Source organism: Ranitomeya imitator, chromosome 4, assembly GCF_032444005.1.
Source record: "Ranitomeya imitator isolate aRanImi1 chromosome 4, aRanImi1.pri, whole genome shotgun sequence".
NCBI classification, from domain to species: Eukaryota; Metazoa; Chordata; class Amphibia; order Anura; family Dendrobatidae; genus Ranitomeya; species Ranitomeya imitator.
The window spans coordinates 648,753,511-648,772,185 of record NC_091285.1 but is presented as its reverse complement, the minus strand read 5'-3'; the positions used below and the strand labels follow the sequence as shown (position 1 = coordinate 648,772,185).

General features: G+C 42.9%; 1 protein-coding gene across 1 annotated transcript in view; it reads right to left on the bottom strand.

Moving 5' to 3' along the window:
• Positions 1–720: 720 nt before the first annotated feature.
• The window catches only part of LOC138677120 (aspartate aminotransferase, cytoplasmic-like), a 39,281-nt gene continuing 21,326 nt past the window's right edge, over positions 721–18,675 (bottom strand). Inside the window, exons 6-10 of the mRNA XM_069767012.1 lie at positions 17,899–18,000; positions 17,478–17,628; positions 8,082–8,247; positions 7,435–7,577; positions 721–1,510 (exon numbers count right to left, since the gene is read on the bottom strand). Of these exons, the coding sequence (XP_069623113.1) occupies positions 1,305–1,510; positions 7,435–7,577; positions 8,082–8,247; positions 17,478–17,628; positions 17,899–18,000 (768 nt within the window). The 3' untranslated portion in view covers positions 721–1,304. The remainder of the gene's footprint in view (positions 1,511–7,434; positions 7,578–8,081; positions 8,248–17,477; positions 17,629–17,898; positions 18,001–18,675) is intronic.

Below are 18,675 nucleotides of genomic sequence, written 5' to 3'. Positions count from 1 at the left end.
ACCCATGCCTAATGTAATTTTGCAGTTTATCCCTTATTAAACATCCTTTCCATCCTCAAAAACAGAGGTATTTTTTACTCTGTAGGATAAGGTGGTGGTCGGTCTCTTGGGCAAGGAGCTGCATGCTATTGTTGAATCCGGCCAGCTTAAATGTCCATGCTCAACTTCCATTCTACAGAGGCAAAACTGCCTTTGCTAACAACATTGGAGAGCACAACGTTTGGGCGGCAGGGCAGCCATTTCTCCAGCCCAAACTGTCAATCTTCAGGAGCGCATTGCTTTTATACATTAACGAAGAAGCCAGGAGACAGGGGAGTAGTGCACTAGGTACATGAGACATCCCTTCTAAGTTATTGCCCTGCTTGGACCACTAGAAATCAGTAATGATCTGTGAAGGAACTTGTCTGTAAGTGCACCATGACACTGCAGGGCCACCACATTGAAAATTAAATACTATAGCGTTCCTCTGAAAACCATGAGCTGTTCATAGGGGGCCACAATGGGGGACATTATATTGTATGGGGCCCGAAAAGAGAAAATAATTACTATATAGGGGCCACAATGAGGATATTATTAGTGTAGGTGGCCATAATGAAGTATTTAGTCACAATGAAGGGTATTATTGCTCAATAGAGGCAACGATGGGTAAGATTATTGGTCTATAGCAGTGTTCCCCAAGTCCGGTCCTCAAGAGCCACCAACAGGTCATTTTTTCAGGATTTCCTTAGTATTGCACAGGTGATTATTGCATCACCTGGACAGGAAAGCATTCAATGACCTGTGCAATACTAAGGAAATCCTCAAAACATGACCTGCTGGTGGCTCTTGAGGACCGGAGTTGGGGAACACTGGTCTATAGGGTGAAATGGGGAAATTAGTTCATGGGGGGCCAAAAAGGGGGGCATTATTAGTGAAATGGGCCTAATTGAGAGACATTATTGGTGTATGGGGCCACAATGGAAGGATTTATTAGTGTATAGGGTTAATAATTCAGGACACAGCCGCGACACATGCAGCTGAGGCGCCGAACAGCTGATCAGCAGGAGCGATCCAGGAAGCCGGGTTCCCTCTGACACGATCACATTCGCTCATCTCTAGCCACAATAGGGGAAATTATTGGAGTATGAGACCACAATGGGGGACATGAATAAGAGAAGCAGGGACTATATAATGATATAATACAGGTTCTAAGGCGGTACTGCTGGGACTGAGATACAAGCTGCGGAATCTAAATTTCTCCGAGATACCCTTGTCATGGAGAGGATCAAGTTGGTGCACCGCCCAATGGAAGAGCATATTTAACCTTAGGGATCTAATTGGTCTCCTGCTCTCAGTCTTGTGAGACTCCTGAGGTCCTTTGCAGATATTTGCTCATTCTCATTCATAGTAACATCATGTATGGCCTGTGTGACATAATCCAGATTATTTGCGTTGAGGCCTGAGATATTTAGCTGTCCATGAGCTGGTAAATAGACGTGCTTCTCTTTAGCCAGGGTGTCCACTTGATTCACTGACATGAGAGAAAAACACAAAGTGTTTACACTTCAAGAAAATATGGAAATATGGCAATAGATAACATTATATAAACAAATTGCACTTAATTCCAGTTCTCAAGGAAGCACTCCCGTTAAAATGGTTATCCTCTTAATATATTGCAATCATCATATTATATAGCACTGTGTAATGATGCAACAGCCCTGGTATGGGGCTATTCCGTTCATTGTTATCTACCCCCACGCAGCATCCACCGCCGACTGAATAACCACAGACAACAGGTCTCGGGGATAACAGCTGCTTTACTTCAGCAGAACGGGGAGATATAACATGGAGGTAGTAGTTTCCAGTTCACGTGGGGAATCCACAGCCAATATGGTTTCAGGATTGGATTCTGACACAGAATTGAGGTTCTGGTGCTTTAAGAACCTGTTGTAGTTAGAAGCAGTGCTTGCAGGTAATTATAAAGAGAGTTCAAAGTCTCTTGGTTGCATAAAGGCAGAAGAGGGAATATATTGCAATATGTACATACCTGAAATCCCGTATTCATTTTCTCAGCCGGTCACGGTACGCGCAGAAATATACTTGAAGTAAATAATGGATCATTTGCAGTGAGGCGGGGGACCCTCAATTTCCTCAACACGCAGAGCAATAGGTTCTTCTGAACTCATTTAGTGCCACCTAATGCTGGAGAAACACGCCTTAAACTGGACAGCAGGGATCCAGGGTTAAAAGGGTTAAAAGCCTTGAGCCATCTTGGCTGTAGAAGTCAGGGTAAGATCCAAGATAAACTTGGCACACACGTGGTCAAATGCAAGTGAGATTTAATTGAAAGAGAGTACATACAATATTGACGTTTCGGTCTCAGGTTAGACCTTCATCAATGTACCTCTCTTAGAGTATTTCATAGATTGACCTTCTAATAGGAGATTAATCCCTCTACTTATGACTGGTACAGCTATGGATGACAGGCTACCCTTGGCGCCGGTACTGTGCTATGTGGACGCGGCATCCACCGCTCGTCCTGAGTCTCAGAGTGACTCAGGACGAGCGGTGGATGCCGCGTCCACATAGCACAGCACCGGCGCCAAGGGTAGCCTGTCATCCATAGCTGTACCAGTCATAAGTAGAGGGATTAATCTCCTATTAGAAGGTCAATCTATGAAATACTCTAAGAGAGGTACATTGATGAAGGTCTAACCTGAGACCGAAACGTCAATATTGTATGTACTCTCTTTCAATTAAATCTCACTTGCATTTGACCACGTGTGTGCCAAGTTTATCTACAACATAGCATGGTTTGGGCACCTACTTGTGCACCACAATTTATAGTAGTGCCTACGGCTATCTTCCAAGGGTAAGATCCAAGCCATTAGGCCTGGCTATAAGTCTTGAGATGAAGAGAAGGATGAACCTCCAGGCTCCAAGCCTGGAGGGGGTCAAGAGACCCCTCACCGGAGGTCTGCCCTGGGTCACATCTTTCCAGATCTCTGTCTTGTCTCCTCCTATTCAACCATGGTGACAGGGTCTCTGACCAATAGGATAACTCTCAGTTCTTGTGTCAGACTTCACATTGTGAGATTAATATATAAAGTAATACAACAAATGAAAAGTGCACTTAATAGAACACTGAAACACATATCAGAGGAATATAAAAGATTAGTGAGTTTTTGAACCATATGACAGTAAAAGGATAAGTTAGGAGTGAGTTGCAGTATACAGAAGCTACCCATGGTCCAGGGTTACTTAAAGGGGCATACCCAGTCTGGACCGGGTCACTACACTGACAATTGATTATTTTGCCTTTCTACCCAGATAATTCTCTTTGTTCTGCTCTATGTAGAAACAGGAAGTCTCTAGTCCCTGCAGTTGCTCCCTTTTCCCACTACCAGGGAATTTTGCAGTGGCATGACTCAGAGGAAAAACATGACTTCCTGTTTCTACATACAAGGATTCAGCTAATCACCAGTTTGTAATCACGTGACATCTCAGATCTAATGGAAAAGAAAAGACTTAATTGGGCAGAAAAGCAAAATGAGCAATTGTAAGTACACAGTGCTATATAACATGATGAGTGCTGCTTTTAAAAAATCTCCAATTTGACTCTGAACAGACATTCATCTTTGTAGAAGATTCAGACCTGTTTTCCTAATTTTGAACAACCTCTTTAAAACAGGCCAGCAAGATGGACATATATTTTTTTCACTTTTTTCCCTCCTTATTGTAATGACCATAACTGTTATTTTTCCATTTATGGAGGAGCTGTATTAGGACTTTTTGGAGAGCCTATCTGACTTCTGATCTTTCTTTATTATATTTCAGGGAAGTGATTTGACCAAAAAACAGATATTCTGTTGATTTTAATTTTTTTTTAATTTTCAGTGTACAACGTGTGGGATAAATATTAATATATTTAATTAGTACTGACACTTATGCAGGTTTTTTTGTCCTTAGGGGACTTTATAATGATGGAGGAAGCAGGGAGAAGTGGTCACGGCTTCTATGACCACCTCCTCACTTCTTCTGTCACCACCGTCTCTTTCACTAAAATGAGACATGACAGGGGCTCAAGAGGAAAGGGGACCCATGGTTTGTGAGCCATTATGGTGAGCTATTGAACTGCAAAGGGCCCATATATTGTCGTTGCACAGGGGCCCTCTTTTAGCTGTCTGCCACTGAACATGGCAGACACAAGGGCCTTCAGTGGTTCAGCCATGGCAGCCCATTGGCACCACATGCACAGATTCCAAGCTTGTCAATGATACCAGTTCCTATTTTCTCTAATTCCATTTTCAAAATTGACAGCATCAAAAATGGTAATTTGTTGTGATCAGAGCTAGCTACGATCGTAGCACTTACTCTCAGGTGCCGGCTGTACAACACAGCCGGCACCTTCCCTGTTTGGACAGGACTGCTGCACAGTGGCAGTGATCAAGGAGATAACCTGACCTTTGACAATATGATAACATTAAACATATTAGCCATTTTTAAAATTGGTGGCCTATACTTAGAAAAACCATCATGTTTAGATAGGTGGAGGCTGAATGTTGAGTAACCAATCTTTTTAGTGGGATGGGTCACTCGAACAATCTCCGCTTCCTCCTCATTGATTACCATGAACAGCTCCGTACTTCTTGTAGCGCCTTTACCTAATATTAAAACTTCTTACTATTCCAGAAAATGGGTCTGAGTATTGACTGCAAACACCACCACTATTTTTAGGATGGATCTGTGGCCATTAAAGAATAAATCGGTCCCACCTCATCCTCCTTCCAAAGCCGCCTAGGGACCCCTTGGACTGTGCAAACTATAGGCCAATAGCCCTTTTGAATTCGGATTTGAAGGTGTTCACCAAGCTGCTGGCCTCCAGACTTAATAAATGGCTACCCTCGATTATTCATAAAGACCAAGTGGGCTTTATTCCATGCCGTCAAGGGGGTGATAACACTAGGAGGGTTGTCGACTTGGTGGACATCTCGAACCGAAAGAAATTGCAAACACTAGTACTGAGCCTCGACGCCGAGAAGGCTTTCGATCGCCTCTCCTGGCCATTTCTTTTTAGTACGATGCGGGTCTTTGGCATTTCTGGGGGATTTTTGTCCGCGCTGAGATCCCTATATAACCACCCTACAGCGGCCATAAAACTTCCTCTCTGTACATCTAAACCATTCACTATATCGAATGGCACCAGGCAGGGGTGCCCTTTGTCGCCTCTTCTGTTTGCCCTTTGCATAGAGCCCCTGGCAGCGTCCATACGACGGGACCCCAATATCTCTGGGGTGATGGTTGGGAGTAAATCTTTTAAGATCGCCCTATTTGAGGATGATGTTCTATTGACGCTTACTAATCTCCACCTGTCCCTTCCGAACCTCATGAGGGCTTTGAGGAGATACGGGGACCTATCTGGATATAAAATCAATTCCAGCAAAACAGAGGCTATGCCGCTGAACATCCCCCCTGAGGAATGGGACCATTTACGTCTGAATTTTAAATTCAGGTGGAAACAGGATGCTGTGAAATATTTGGGGGTGAATATTACGTCCTCATACGAGACCCTCTACAAACTAAATTTCCCCTCCCTCTTTAAAGAATCAAAAGCCCGCCTAACTAAATGGCAATCACTTCTTCTCTCGTGGATGGGTCGGATAGCGGCGGTAAAAATGAGTCTTTTACCCAGATTGATCTACGCCTTTGAGACCCTCCCAGTTGGAGTTCCGGTCTCGGAACTGAAGTCCCTTCAGGCGGCTATTATTAGGTTCATATGGCAACAAAAGCGCCATAGAGTGGCTAAGGAGGTTCTCACAGCTCATAAGACCAGGGGAGGGCTTTCTGTGCCAAATATTCTTAAATACTACTGGGCTACACACCTGAGGAGAATCCCCTGCTGGACGTCCCTATGGGCCTACAGCAAGTGGAATGAAATAGAGAAATTATGGCTTGCCCCAATACACCCTAACTCTCTTTTATGGTCGCCAGCACAATGTAAGTCCTTTCCACCCCTTCTAGGCCCCATGCAGTCCACTCGTGACATTTGGAACACCTGCACACGGAGATTCGCCCTCATGTCACCTTGCTCCCCGCTGGTGTCCTTCATCTATCATCCACAGCTCCCAGGCAGTTTAGAATCTCCTATGGTTCACCCTTGGCTTAAAGCAGGCCTATTTAGATTTGCGGACATTATAGACGGGGAGACCATGGAGATTCACTCCTTTGATTATCTTAAGCAACATTTCTCGATTTCCAACAGGGAATTATTTCAATACCTACAAATTAGAGATTTTGCTAACTCCCTATATGGTAAAGCGGGAGCTTCTATCCCCACGGATTTCGAGAAAATTTACAGGAGAGGTGTGAACGCCAGGGGTCTGATTTCAGAAATTTACAACATTTTATCGGATCCACAGGATGGGTCTGGTGAATCTTTTCTATATATACGCAAGTGGGAGGCCGCCTTGGAGCGGCGTATTTCTCCCCGAGAGTGGTCTGTCATTTGGAGGAATGCCGCAAAATCATCAGTATGTACTCTCTACAGAGAAAATATCTATAAGATACTAATGCACTGGTATCACACTCCAGAGTTTCTGCATGGACTGAATCCCTCTATCCCTCCCTCCTGTTGGAGATGTGGGGGAAGCACTGGGTCTCTTGTCCACATATTTTGGTCATGCCCAAAAATTGTGCCCTTTTGGGGTCAGGTTAAGTCCCTCATAGATAAGGTATTGCATGCAGACATAGAACTAAACCCGCTAGTGCTTCTCCTGGGTCACGGGGCGCCGGGTATGGGCAAACTTTCCAATAGATTATTGCAACATATCCTTACAGCGGCCAGATGCCTGATTGCGCGTCTTTGGAGACAGCCGAGTCCCCCTTCGCTTCAGATCCTCCTTGGACGGATCATGGATGTCAGAAGGATGGAACACCTTACAGCCTTACTAAATGACTCGGTGGTGCGCTTCCAGGCTATATGGTCCCCGTGGGATTATTATGCAGCGGGATCTGACCTGTAGTGCGACTGAGTTCGGATTTGATTAATCGATTTAACTGAGGTTTTTCCCTTTTTTTTTTTTTCCCTCTCTTTCCTCCCTTCCCTCTACCCCTTATTGTCTTGTCTTTGTCATTTAAGTCTTTGTAGAATTAAGGTCATTGATGGCCTTATATCGTCTATATTGTTTATATCGTTTACTGTTCATGCATTCTATACAGAAACTAAATGCTTGTAAGACCCTGTTTTGTTCTAAAATGTTTAATAAAATAAAAATTTTATGGTTAAAAAAAAAAAAGAATAAATGGGGTGTGGTGCTCACCGGAGAACCATCGCCTCTCCAATCAGATGATGGAGCCAAGAGTCCTACAGATCTAATTTTTAGAATAGGCCTCTAATAATCACAAGTGTCACTCACATTAAAGTAAAATCCAAAAAACAATCATACATCTACTTACAGTTTAACCCTGTAAAAGCAAAGACACCCGCCTGCTCTGTGATATGCTCCCAAGATTTTAGGGTCTCCAAAAGTCGTAACTTCTCTCTAATTTTCTCTCTGATAATCATGAGGCGCCTTACAGTCATTTTCAGACTGTCCTTCCTAAGAGAAGGAGAAAAGGGTATTAAATAGGAGAAATAATCCGAGCATGTACAGCCTAGATCTGAAATATATGACCTAGGTAAATACTACTTTGGTGGGTGAAGGAATCCTGAGCATTGTCTTATCCTGGAGGAGAAGGATTTAATGGTTCGGCTTTCAGTCAAGAATGGCCGTCATCTACGGATAGACACTGAAGACCACTCAAATGAATGAAAGCTGCATGATGTTTGTTTCCCAACAGCGACATTACGGGTAAAATCAGAATTTTAATTGAGGATTATCTCCTGGTATCATCATCAGAGAGGCTCTAATATGAACAGTTGCCAACTGTCCTGGAAATTCTGAACCGAAGGTTATGTGAATCTTGCCCAAAAGTGAGAGTTCAAGGATGGAACTCAAGATGGAGATCCATGAGTGGGGTTGGTGCAGGACTTAAACACCCCAGAAATGTTGGCAGTTGCCTCAACATTCCACAAGATAAATCATCGTAACCAAACATCTTACCATTCTACGTACAGCGATGGATTATTCAGCACCGTTGCCACAACCCGTGAACCCAAACATGGTGGCATGGACCATATTTCAAGTGCAAGATTTTCTAGCTGGGAGCGAACACTGATAAGAACTTCATTGCTCTTCATAACGATTAACAGATTCCCGATCCTCTCACCTGCAGATCAGCAAATAAGACACAGAAGATTTTACTGAACTTCTCATAATCATCCATTAACCCACTCATTAAAGGGTTATTCACAATTTCATAGCATAGGCAATGACTTGCTGATCACAGGGGGTTCAATCACTGTCCGATCCTAAAATTGAGGCTTCGGAACTCCCAGCTTGGGGATTTTCAGTCCTGCACGGAGCATAGGTGCATACATTCAGCCTCCAATCTATTCTTTGCCTGTGGAACAGCTGGAAATAGCCGAAATTTGCACTAGACATTCCCATAGATAATAAATGTAGCAGACGTCCATTCAGGACTGGGCTGCAAAGTTCCGTTCTTGGAATTCTAAAGAACCCTTCCCTGGATTGCTAGAGTCCCAGCAGTCAGCAGATCCTCAGCGATCAGCCATCATAACTTTTAACCCTTCCACGACATATGATATACAGTTGCGTCATGTGTCTGCCCCTGGGCTTAATGCTGGTTAGGAAGCCGAGCCTGCATTTTTCCCAACAGATGATGGTTGAATTATTCAGCAATCATCTGCCTCTAATAGCAGCTGTTAACCTGTTAAATACCTTCTGACAGTAGCATTTAACAATAAATGGCAGGGAAGCCCGTCATTCCATGCAACCATTGGTGTGCCTGTGGCATGATCACAGGGCGTCGATGGGTTGCCATGACAGCCGGCGGTCTGCTGAAACCTCCATGATTATCATGACAATTCTCCTGTGAATGCCAGCCTGTATCTGGCGTACATAAGAGATAGTGATTTTCGCTATATATAGCAGGGCGGATGCACTGCTATATATAGTACAAAAAATCAGATGATCGCAGTTTAAAGTCCCCTAAGGGGACTAAGGTGGGTTTCACATTTGCATTTAAAAACGCAGCATTTTAAACGCAAACGCATTTGGTGAAAAAACGCATGTAAACGCGTTTAAACGCTGCGTTTTTTTGACGCATGCATTTTTGCATGTTTTAATACAAAAGCGGCGTTTTGACGTGTTTACATGCGTTTTTTCATGCGTTTGCGTTTTTTAAACGCATGATGAGAAGTGTGTGACAGCTGCCAATCATCAAAATCAACAAGAAAACCCACTATAAACAGAAATAGCTAGGGTTAGGGTTAGGGTTAGGGTTTGGATCCCTAGGAACCCTAGGGATCCTAACCCTAACCTCAACCCTAAGGGATCCTAACCCTAATCCTACCCCTAACCCTAACCCTACCCCTAACCCTAACCCTAAGGGATCCTAACCCTAATCCTACCTCTAACCCTAATGCTAAGGGATCCTAACCCTAACCCTAAGGGATCCTAACCCTAACCCTAAGGGATCCTAACCCTAACCCTAACCCTAACCCTAACCATAAGGGATCCTAACCTTAACCCTAAGGGATCCTAACCCTAACCCTAAGGGATCCTAACCCTAACCTTAACCCTAAGGGATCCTAACCCTAACCCTAACCCTTATGGTTAGGGTTAGGGTTAGGGTTAGGTTTAGGATCTCTTATGGTTAGGGTTAGGGTTGGGGGTTGTCTTATCAGTGTTTATTCTTGTGTTTTTTTATTAAAAAGCATGGGTTTGCAAACGCATGTGCTTAAAAACGCATGCGTTTACATAGACAGCAATACGTTTTTTTGCGGCAAAAAAACGCCGCTAAAAATTATTACATGTTGCATTTCTGCAACACAATGCATGCATAGAAAAGACGCATGCGGCGGCAAAACACATGCAAAAAAACGCATGCGTTTTTAATGTTAAGTATAGGAAAAAAAAGCATGCGTTTTTTTTGCGCTAAAACGCAGCGGCAAAAAATGCAAATGTGAAACCAGCCTAAGAAGTACAGTAAAAAGTGGAGAAAAAAAAGATTTTAAAAAATATGAATAAATAAAAATGTTCAAATCACTCCACTTTTGCCCCACTAAAAATAAAGCAATTAATAAAAAAAATACAAACAATTGGCATCGCTGAATTCGTAAAAGTCCGATCTAGCAAAAAATAAAAACAAATTAATCTGATTGGTAAATGTCGTAATGAGAAGAAAATCAAAACGCCAGAATTACTTTTTCTTAGTCGCCGCAACATTGTAAGAAAATGCAATAGGAGGTGAACAAAACATCGTATCTACCCCAAAATGATATCAATTAATTTTTTTTTATTTTTTTTACAAATTTCCTAAAAAAAAATTCACCATTTAGACAAAAAAAAATCATACTGACCTGGAACATGATATTGCCAGTTCAGTTTTACCATTAAGTGAACATGGTAACTTAAAAAACCTAAAATACAACAATTGTGGAATTGCACTTTTTTCCAATTTCAACGCACTTGAAATTTTTTTTCCTGCTTTCCAGTGCATCAGATAATAAAAAGAATGCCGTCATTCAAAATACAGCTCATAATGAAAACACAAGTCCTCACATGGTTATGTGGACGGAAAAGAAGAAAAGATATAGTTCTTAGAAAAAGAGAACACGGAAAAAAAAAAAAAAAAAACGGTAAGTACCCCGGACATGAAGTGGTTAAAGTTTTTTGTCAATTGAGGTTTCTGTAGAGTAAAAGGCAAATATTTCAATTGGTATTTCTGCCACCAGATGGCATCACAAACATTGCAGTTCATATTTCTGTCACCAGATGGCAGCATTGTAATTTGAGATTGCAGAAATTGCAGTTTTTTCATCCACTTTTAGGACAGAAGATGAAGTAATGATCCTCTCAATTTTTTTTTTTTTTGTCAGGAGTTTGCATTAAAAGAATGGTAGCCTGTAAATCAAAATATAAAATGGATCCTGCATTTATAGTTACAGCAGCAATTCATCAGAGCTCTTTTGCAAGTTTTCTGGAGTAAAAGTTCGCTATTTTTAGGGGGTATGTGAGACTGCTAAAAAGATTTATAACATTTGACATTTTTTTACGCCATTTTCACTCAGCTCCAACAAAGTTGATGCGACAACCGCTCATCAAAATAATGACGAACAGCAATGCTTAATGCAGTACAAATCCTCACTCCCCTTTTACGTCCTGATATAGTGAGGTAAAGACAGTCTATTCTAATGCATCAATGTCTCTCACGTATAAATGAATATACACTGCTCAAAAAAATAAAGGGAACACTTAAACAACACAATATAACTCCAAGTAAATCAAACTTCTGTGGAATCAAACTGTCCACTTAGGAAGCAACACTGATTGACAATCAATTTCACATGGAATAGACAACAGATGGAAATTATTGGCAATTATCAAGACACCCTCAATAAAGGAGTGGTTCTGCAGGTGGGGACCACAGACCACACCTCAGTACCAGTGCTTTCTGGCTGATGTTTTGGTCACTTTTCAATGTTGGTTGTGCTTTCACACTCGTGGTAGCATGAGACGGACTCTACAGCCCACACAAGTGGTTCAGGTAGTGCAACTCATCCAGGATGGCACATCAATGCGAGCTGTGGCAAGAAGGTTTGCTGTGTCTAGTTTCCAGAGGCTGGATGCGCTACCAGGAGACAGGCCAGTACACCAGGAGACGTGGAAGGGGCCGTAGGAGGGCAATAACCCAGCAGCAGGACCGCTACCTCAGCCTTTGTGCAAGGAGGAACAGGAGGAGCACTGCCAGAGCCCTGGAAAATGACCTCCAGCAGGCCACAAATGTGCATGTGTCTGCACAAACTGTTAGAAACCGACTCCATGAGGATGGTCTGAGGGCCCGACGTCTACAGATGGGAGTTGTGCTCACAGCCCAACACTGTGCAGGACTCTTAGCATTTGCCACATAACACCAGAATTGGCAAATTCGCCACTGGCGCCCTGTGCTCTTCACAGATGAAAGCAGGTTCACACTGAGCACATGACAGACGTGACAGAGTCTGGAGACGCTGTGGAGAGCGATCTGCTGCCTGCAACATCCTTCAGCATGACCGGTTTGGCAGACGGTCGGTAATGGTGTGGGTTCGCAATTCTTTGGACGGCCGCACAGCCCTCCATGTGCTCGCCAGAGGTAGCCTGACTGCCATTAAGTACCGAGATGAGATCCTCAGACCCCTTGTGAGACCATATGCTGGTGCAGTTGGCCCTGGGTTCCTCCTAATTTTCACGCTACACGGAAGTGAGACAGAGGGAAGGATAACCCGAGAGTGGACCCTCTGGGTCGCAGCCCCAGTGCCCCAAGGGCAAGCAAACTTGATGGATGCACCCCCTATACAGGGAGTGTTAGGAGCAGGCCCAAGGAGGATGAAACCGCGACTGCCAGAGTAAAAGGGACGACTGCGTATAGACAGATTTGCAGAATGATAAGGAATCCTCAGGATTCGAGGATGACTGAAGGCAGAGAGCTGAAAATGAAACAAAACAGTAAGTAAAGGCTACACAGAAGACAAGGTAAACAGGGAAGGACCATAGGACATGGAATCATAGTAACATAGTAACATAGTTAGTAAGGCCGAAAAAAGACATTTGTCCATCCAGTTCAGCCTATATTCCATCATAATAAATACCCAGATCTACGTCCTTCTACAGAACCTAATAATTGTATGATACAATATTGTTCTGCTCCAGGAAGACATCCAGGCCTCTCTTGAACCCCTCGACTGAGTTCGCCATCACCACCTCCTCAGGCAAGCAATTCCAGATTCTCACTGCTCTAACAGTAAAGAATCCTCTTCTATGTTGGTGGAAAAACCTTCTCTCCTCCAGACGCAAAGAATGCCCTCTTGTGCCCGTCACCTTCCTTGGTGTAAACAGATCCTCAGCGAGATATTTGTATTGTCCCCTTATATACTTATACATGGTTATTAGATCGCCCCTCAGTCGTCTTTTTTCTAGACTAAATAATCCTAATTTCGCTAATCTATCTGGGTATTGTAGTTCTCCCATCCCCTTTATTAATTTTGTTGCCCTCCTTTGTACTCTCTCTAGTTCCATTATATCCTTCCTGAGCACCGGTGCCCAAAACTGGACACAGTACTCCATGTGCGGTCTAACTAGGGATTTGTACAGAGGCAGTATAATGCTCTCATCATGTGTATCCAGACCTCTTTTAATGCACCCCATGATCCTGTTTGCCTTGGCAGCTGCTGCCTGGCACTGGCTGCTCCAGGTAAGTTTATCATTAACTAGGATCCCCAAGTCCTTCTCCCTGTCAGATTTACCCAGTGGTTTCCCGTTCAGTGTGTAATGGTGATATTGATTCCCTCTTCCCATGTGTATAACCTTACATTTATCATTGTTAAACCTCATCTGCCACCTTTCAGCCCAAGTTTCCAACTTATCCAGATCCATCTGTAGCAGAATACTATCTTCTCTTGTATTAACTGCTTTACATAGTTTTGTATCATCTGCAAATATCGATATTTTACTGTGTAAACCTTCTACCAGATCATTAATGAATATGTTGAAGAGAACAGGTCCCAATACTGACCCCTGCGGTACCCCACTGGTCACAGCGACCCAGTTAGAGACTATACCATTTATAACCACCCTCTGCTTTCTATCACTAAGCCATTTACTAACCCATGTACACACATTTTCCCCCAGACCAAGCATTCTCATTTTGTGTACCAACCTCTTGTGCGGCACGGTATCAAACGCTTTGGAAAAATCGAGATATACCACGTCCAATGACTCACCGTGGTCCAGTCTATAGCTTACCTCTTCATAAAAACTGATTAGATTGGTTTGACAGGAGCGATTTCTCATAAACCCATGCTGATATGGAGTTAAACAGTTATTCTCATTGAGATAATCCAGAATAACATCCCTCAGAAACCCTTCAAAGATTTTACCAACAATAGAGGTTAGACTTACTGGCCTATAATTTCCAGGTTCACTTTTAGAGCCCTTTTTGAATATTGGCACCACATTTGCTATGCGCCAGTCCTGCGGAACAGACCCTGTCGCTATAGAGTCACTAAAAATAAGAAATAATGGTTTATCTATTACATTACTTAGTTCTCTTAGTACTCGTGGGTGTATGCCATCCGGACCCGGAGATTTATCTATTTTAATCTTATTTAGCCGGTTTCGCACCTCTTCTTGGGTTAGATTGGTGACCCTTAATATAGGGTTTTCATTGTTTCTTGGGATTTCACCTAGCATTTCATTTTCCACCGTGAATACCGTGGAGAAGAAGGTGTTTAATATGTTAGCTTTTTCCTCGTCATCTACAACCATTCTTTCCTCACTATTTTTTAAGGGGCCTACATTTTCAGTTTTTATTCTTTTACTATTGATATAGTTGAAGAACAGTTTGGGATTAGTTTTACTCTCCTTAGCAATGTGCTTCTCTGTTTCCTTTTTGGCAGCTTTAATTAGTTTTTTAGATAAAGTATTTTTCTCCCTATAGTTTTTTAGAGCTTCAATGGTGCCATCCTGCTTTAGTAGTGCAAATGCTTTCTTTTTACTGTTAATTGCCTGTCTTACTTCTTTGTTTAGCCACATTGGGTTTTTCCTATTTCTAGTCCTTTTATTCCCACAAGGTATAAACCGCTTACACTGCCTATTTAGGATGTTCTTAAACATTTCCCATTTATTATCTGTATTCTCATTTCTGAGGATATTGTCCCAGTCTACCAGATTAAGGGCATCTCTAAGCTGTTCAAACTTTGCCTTCCTAAAGTTCAATGTTTTTGTGACTCCCTGACAAGTCCCCCTAGTGAAAGACAGGTGAAACTGCACAATATTGTGGTCGCTATTTCCTAAATGCCCAACCACCTGCAGATTTGTTATTCTGTCAGGTCTATTGGATAGTATTAGGTCTAAAAGTGCTGCTCCTCTGGTTGGATTCTGCACCAATTGTGAAAGATAATTTTTCTTGGTTATTAGCAGAAACCTGTTGCCTTTATGGGTTTCACAGGTTTCTGTTTCCCAGTTAATATCCGGGTAGTTAAAGTCCCCCATAACCAGGACCTCATTATGGGTTGCAGCTTCATCTATCTGCTTTAGAAGTAGACTTTCCATGCTTTCTGTTATATTTGGGGGTTTGTAACAGACCCCAATGAGAATTTTGTTACCATTTTTCCCTCCATGAATTTCAACCCATATGGACTCGACATCCTCATTCCCTTCGCTAATATCCTCCCTTAAAGTGGACTTTAGACAAGACTTTACATAGAGACAAACCCCTCCTCCTCTCCGATTTTTACGATCCTTTCTAAACAGACTGTAACCCTGTAAGTTAACTGCCCAGTCATAGCTTTCATCTAACCATGTCTCGGTTATTCCCACTATGTCAAAGTTACCTGTAGATATTTCTGCTTCTAGTTCTTCCATCTTGTTTGTCAGGCTTCTGGCGTTTGCGAGCATGCAGTTTAGAGGATTTTGTTTTGTTCCAATCTCCTCACTGTGGATTGTTTTAGAAATGTTCTTACCTCCCTTCTGAGTATGTTTTCCTGGGTCGTCTTTGTTCGAGTCTAATGTTTTTCTTCCCGTCCCCTCTTCTTCTAGTTTAACGCCCTCCTGATGAGTGTAGCGAGTCTTCTGGCGAATGTGTGTTTCCCAGGTTTGTTGAGGTGTAGTCCGTCTCTGGCGAGGAGTCCATCATACCAGTAATTCACACCGTGGTCCAGGAATCCAAATCCTTGTTGTCTGCACCATCGTCTTAGCCAGTTGTTTGCATCAAGGATCCTGTTCCATCTCCTGGTGCCATGCCCGTCTACTGGAAGGATAGAAGAAAAAACTACCTGTGCATCCAGTTCCTTTACTTTCTTCCCCAACTCTTCAAAGTCCTTGCAGATTGTCGGTAGGTCCTTCCTTGCCGTGTCATTGGTGCCAACATGTATCAGAAGAAATGGGTGGACGTCCTTGGAGCTGAAGAGCTTTGGTATCCTATCGGTCACATCCTTGATCATCGCACCTGGAAGGCAGCATACTTCTCTTGCAGTTATGTCCGGTCTGCAGATGGCTGCTTCGGTGCCTCTCAGTAGTGAGACAAGGGAAAAACGGACTGGAGACAACCAAAAGAATGGTATCTAGGCTAGCACAGAAGAGAAGGCACACTTAGAGCTAGCTAGTGGAAAAACAGGAGGGGGCCTGAGAACGACGCATGAACACCAAACTAAGCGGCATAGCAGCAGCGAAGATACACAGGCGCCTACCAGGGTAAGCGCCGAGCAGAAATACCTGGTGGGCGCCGCCATATTGGAGGCGGAGCCACCGTGTCACAACCTCCCAGAATCAAGGGCGGCGGAAGAAGCACTACGGCGCATGCGCAAACTGCCAAAGTGCCGGGAGCCGGAGAAGCCGGGCAGAATGGAGCGAGGAGGGAAGTCGGGAGCGTGCCGGCTGGACAGGTAAGTATCTACGATCGTGACACTAATGCAGGACAATGGGAGACCTCATGTGGCTGTAGTGGGTCAGCAGTTCCTGCAAGATGAAGACTGGCCCGCCCGTTCCCCAGACCTGAATCCGATTGAGCACATCTGGGACATCATGTCTCGCACCATCCACCGTCAAGTTGCACCACAGACTGTCCAGAAGTTGGCGGATGCTTTAGTCCAGGTTTGGGAGGAGATCCCTCAGGAGGCCATCCGTCGCCTCATCAGGAGCATGCCCAGGCACTGTAGGGAGGTCATACAGGCACGTGGAGGCCACACACAATACTCAGCATGTTTTTCCATGTCATGAGGCATTTCCACTGAAGTTGAATCAGCCTGAAATTTGATTTTCCACTTTGATTTTGAGTATCATTCCAACTCCAGACCTCCATGGGATATTAATTTTGATTTACATTGATCATTTTTATGTTTTATTGTCCTCAACACATTCCACTATGTATCGAATAAAGATTTGCAACTGAAATATTTCATTCAGTGATATCTAGGATGTGGGATTTTAGTGTTCCCTTTATTTTTTTGGAGCAGTGTATATATAAATAGATGGATAAACTTATTAGTTGTAGAGACCGCCTTGATGCGTTTCACCGTCTATTCGGTTCATCAGGAAGCTCAGTTGATGCATAGTACAAATGATAACTGCAAATTCATGATGTCAAAATCACAGGTTGGACCATCTCAACCTGTGATTTTTTCATCATGAATTTGCAATCATTATTTATACTATGCATCAACTGAGCTTCCTGATGAACCGAATAGACGGCGAAACGCATCAAGGCGGTCTCTACAATTAATGAGAAGTTTATTCATCTTTTTATATATATATATTCATTTATTCGCGAGATATATTGCTGTATTAGAATAGGCTGTCATAATCCACATAATATATGAACCCTTTATCTTCTATACGCACCATATAATCCAAAACTTGCCGAGAATGACTGGGCACAAAAGAGCTCAAAGTCTTCAGACACAAAGTAACGCACGGGCCAAGCATCTACGTCCACATCTCCGGAGCCCAGGCCCTGATCTTTAAGATGGAAGAATGGGAACATGTTCTTTCTCTAAAATGAACATAAGAATACTTAACGAAGATTCAGAAAAATGGCACGAACCATAGAAATGCACAGCTAGATACAAACACATCTATGATACCTGTACTGTAAGTGAAACGAACACTGCAGCTGTGTGACAATCTCATCAGCAAATTCACTAATGCAGTAAGGTCTGTAATCAGCATGAACATGAGCATCATTGCTTAGCACCCAGGAGGTAATTGTGCATAACCATTTTAGTGCCAACAGATGAAGGAAATGTAATACCCTCTCTCTCACCCTCATGACATCTGCTATCTGCTTCCAGTCACTGCTGCGGAGTTGTATACCAGTTGGGTTACAGGATGTTGGCAGCATAATAATAGAAAAGTCGGGGGACCTCTAAGAAAAAAAAAACATTTAAGGACACAATATTTAAAGGGGATTGTCAGACTTAGAAAACTCATTACAGAATTTGTAGTTAATAGAGGAATACCCACCCCCTCTCTCTCTCTCTGGAGGACATGTATTTGCAATTCAGTGAGTACTATGTAATACTATATTTCTCCTGTGGGGGAGCTGCAAGGAAACTAAACTTACAGCAATGTTACCTGCGGTTTACAGCTAATTATGTAGAATCAAAGTTGTTGACCAGTTTAACAAACTTACACTTAAATGCTCACTGTGTCAACAAACATTCCATACATCAATAGTATGAGAAAATACTGGCATAAGAAAATATCTGAACCACTTACGAACCACTTCTTGTCCTTCTGCACTTGTCATTAATTTGGAAAAACAATTAGAATCCCTCATGGTCCAGGTCCAGATTAGCTGCCAGCAAACTGATAAAACAGGTATAGACACACTATATACTTATTTCCAGTAAGTGTTTTTTTATCTCAATTCTGAGCTGGATTCACAGCTACACAGCTCTGCACTGCTGTATATTGTGCTTCATTCTGTTCATGTTCCTTGCTCTTTGTGCTAGTAGAGCAAGAATCAGTCAAGTCTGTGTGTGCCGTGTATGGGAGACATAATAGCAGCAAATCTCTACTTACTAGCTCAAAGACAACT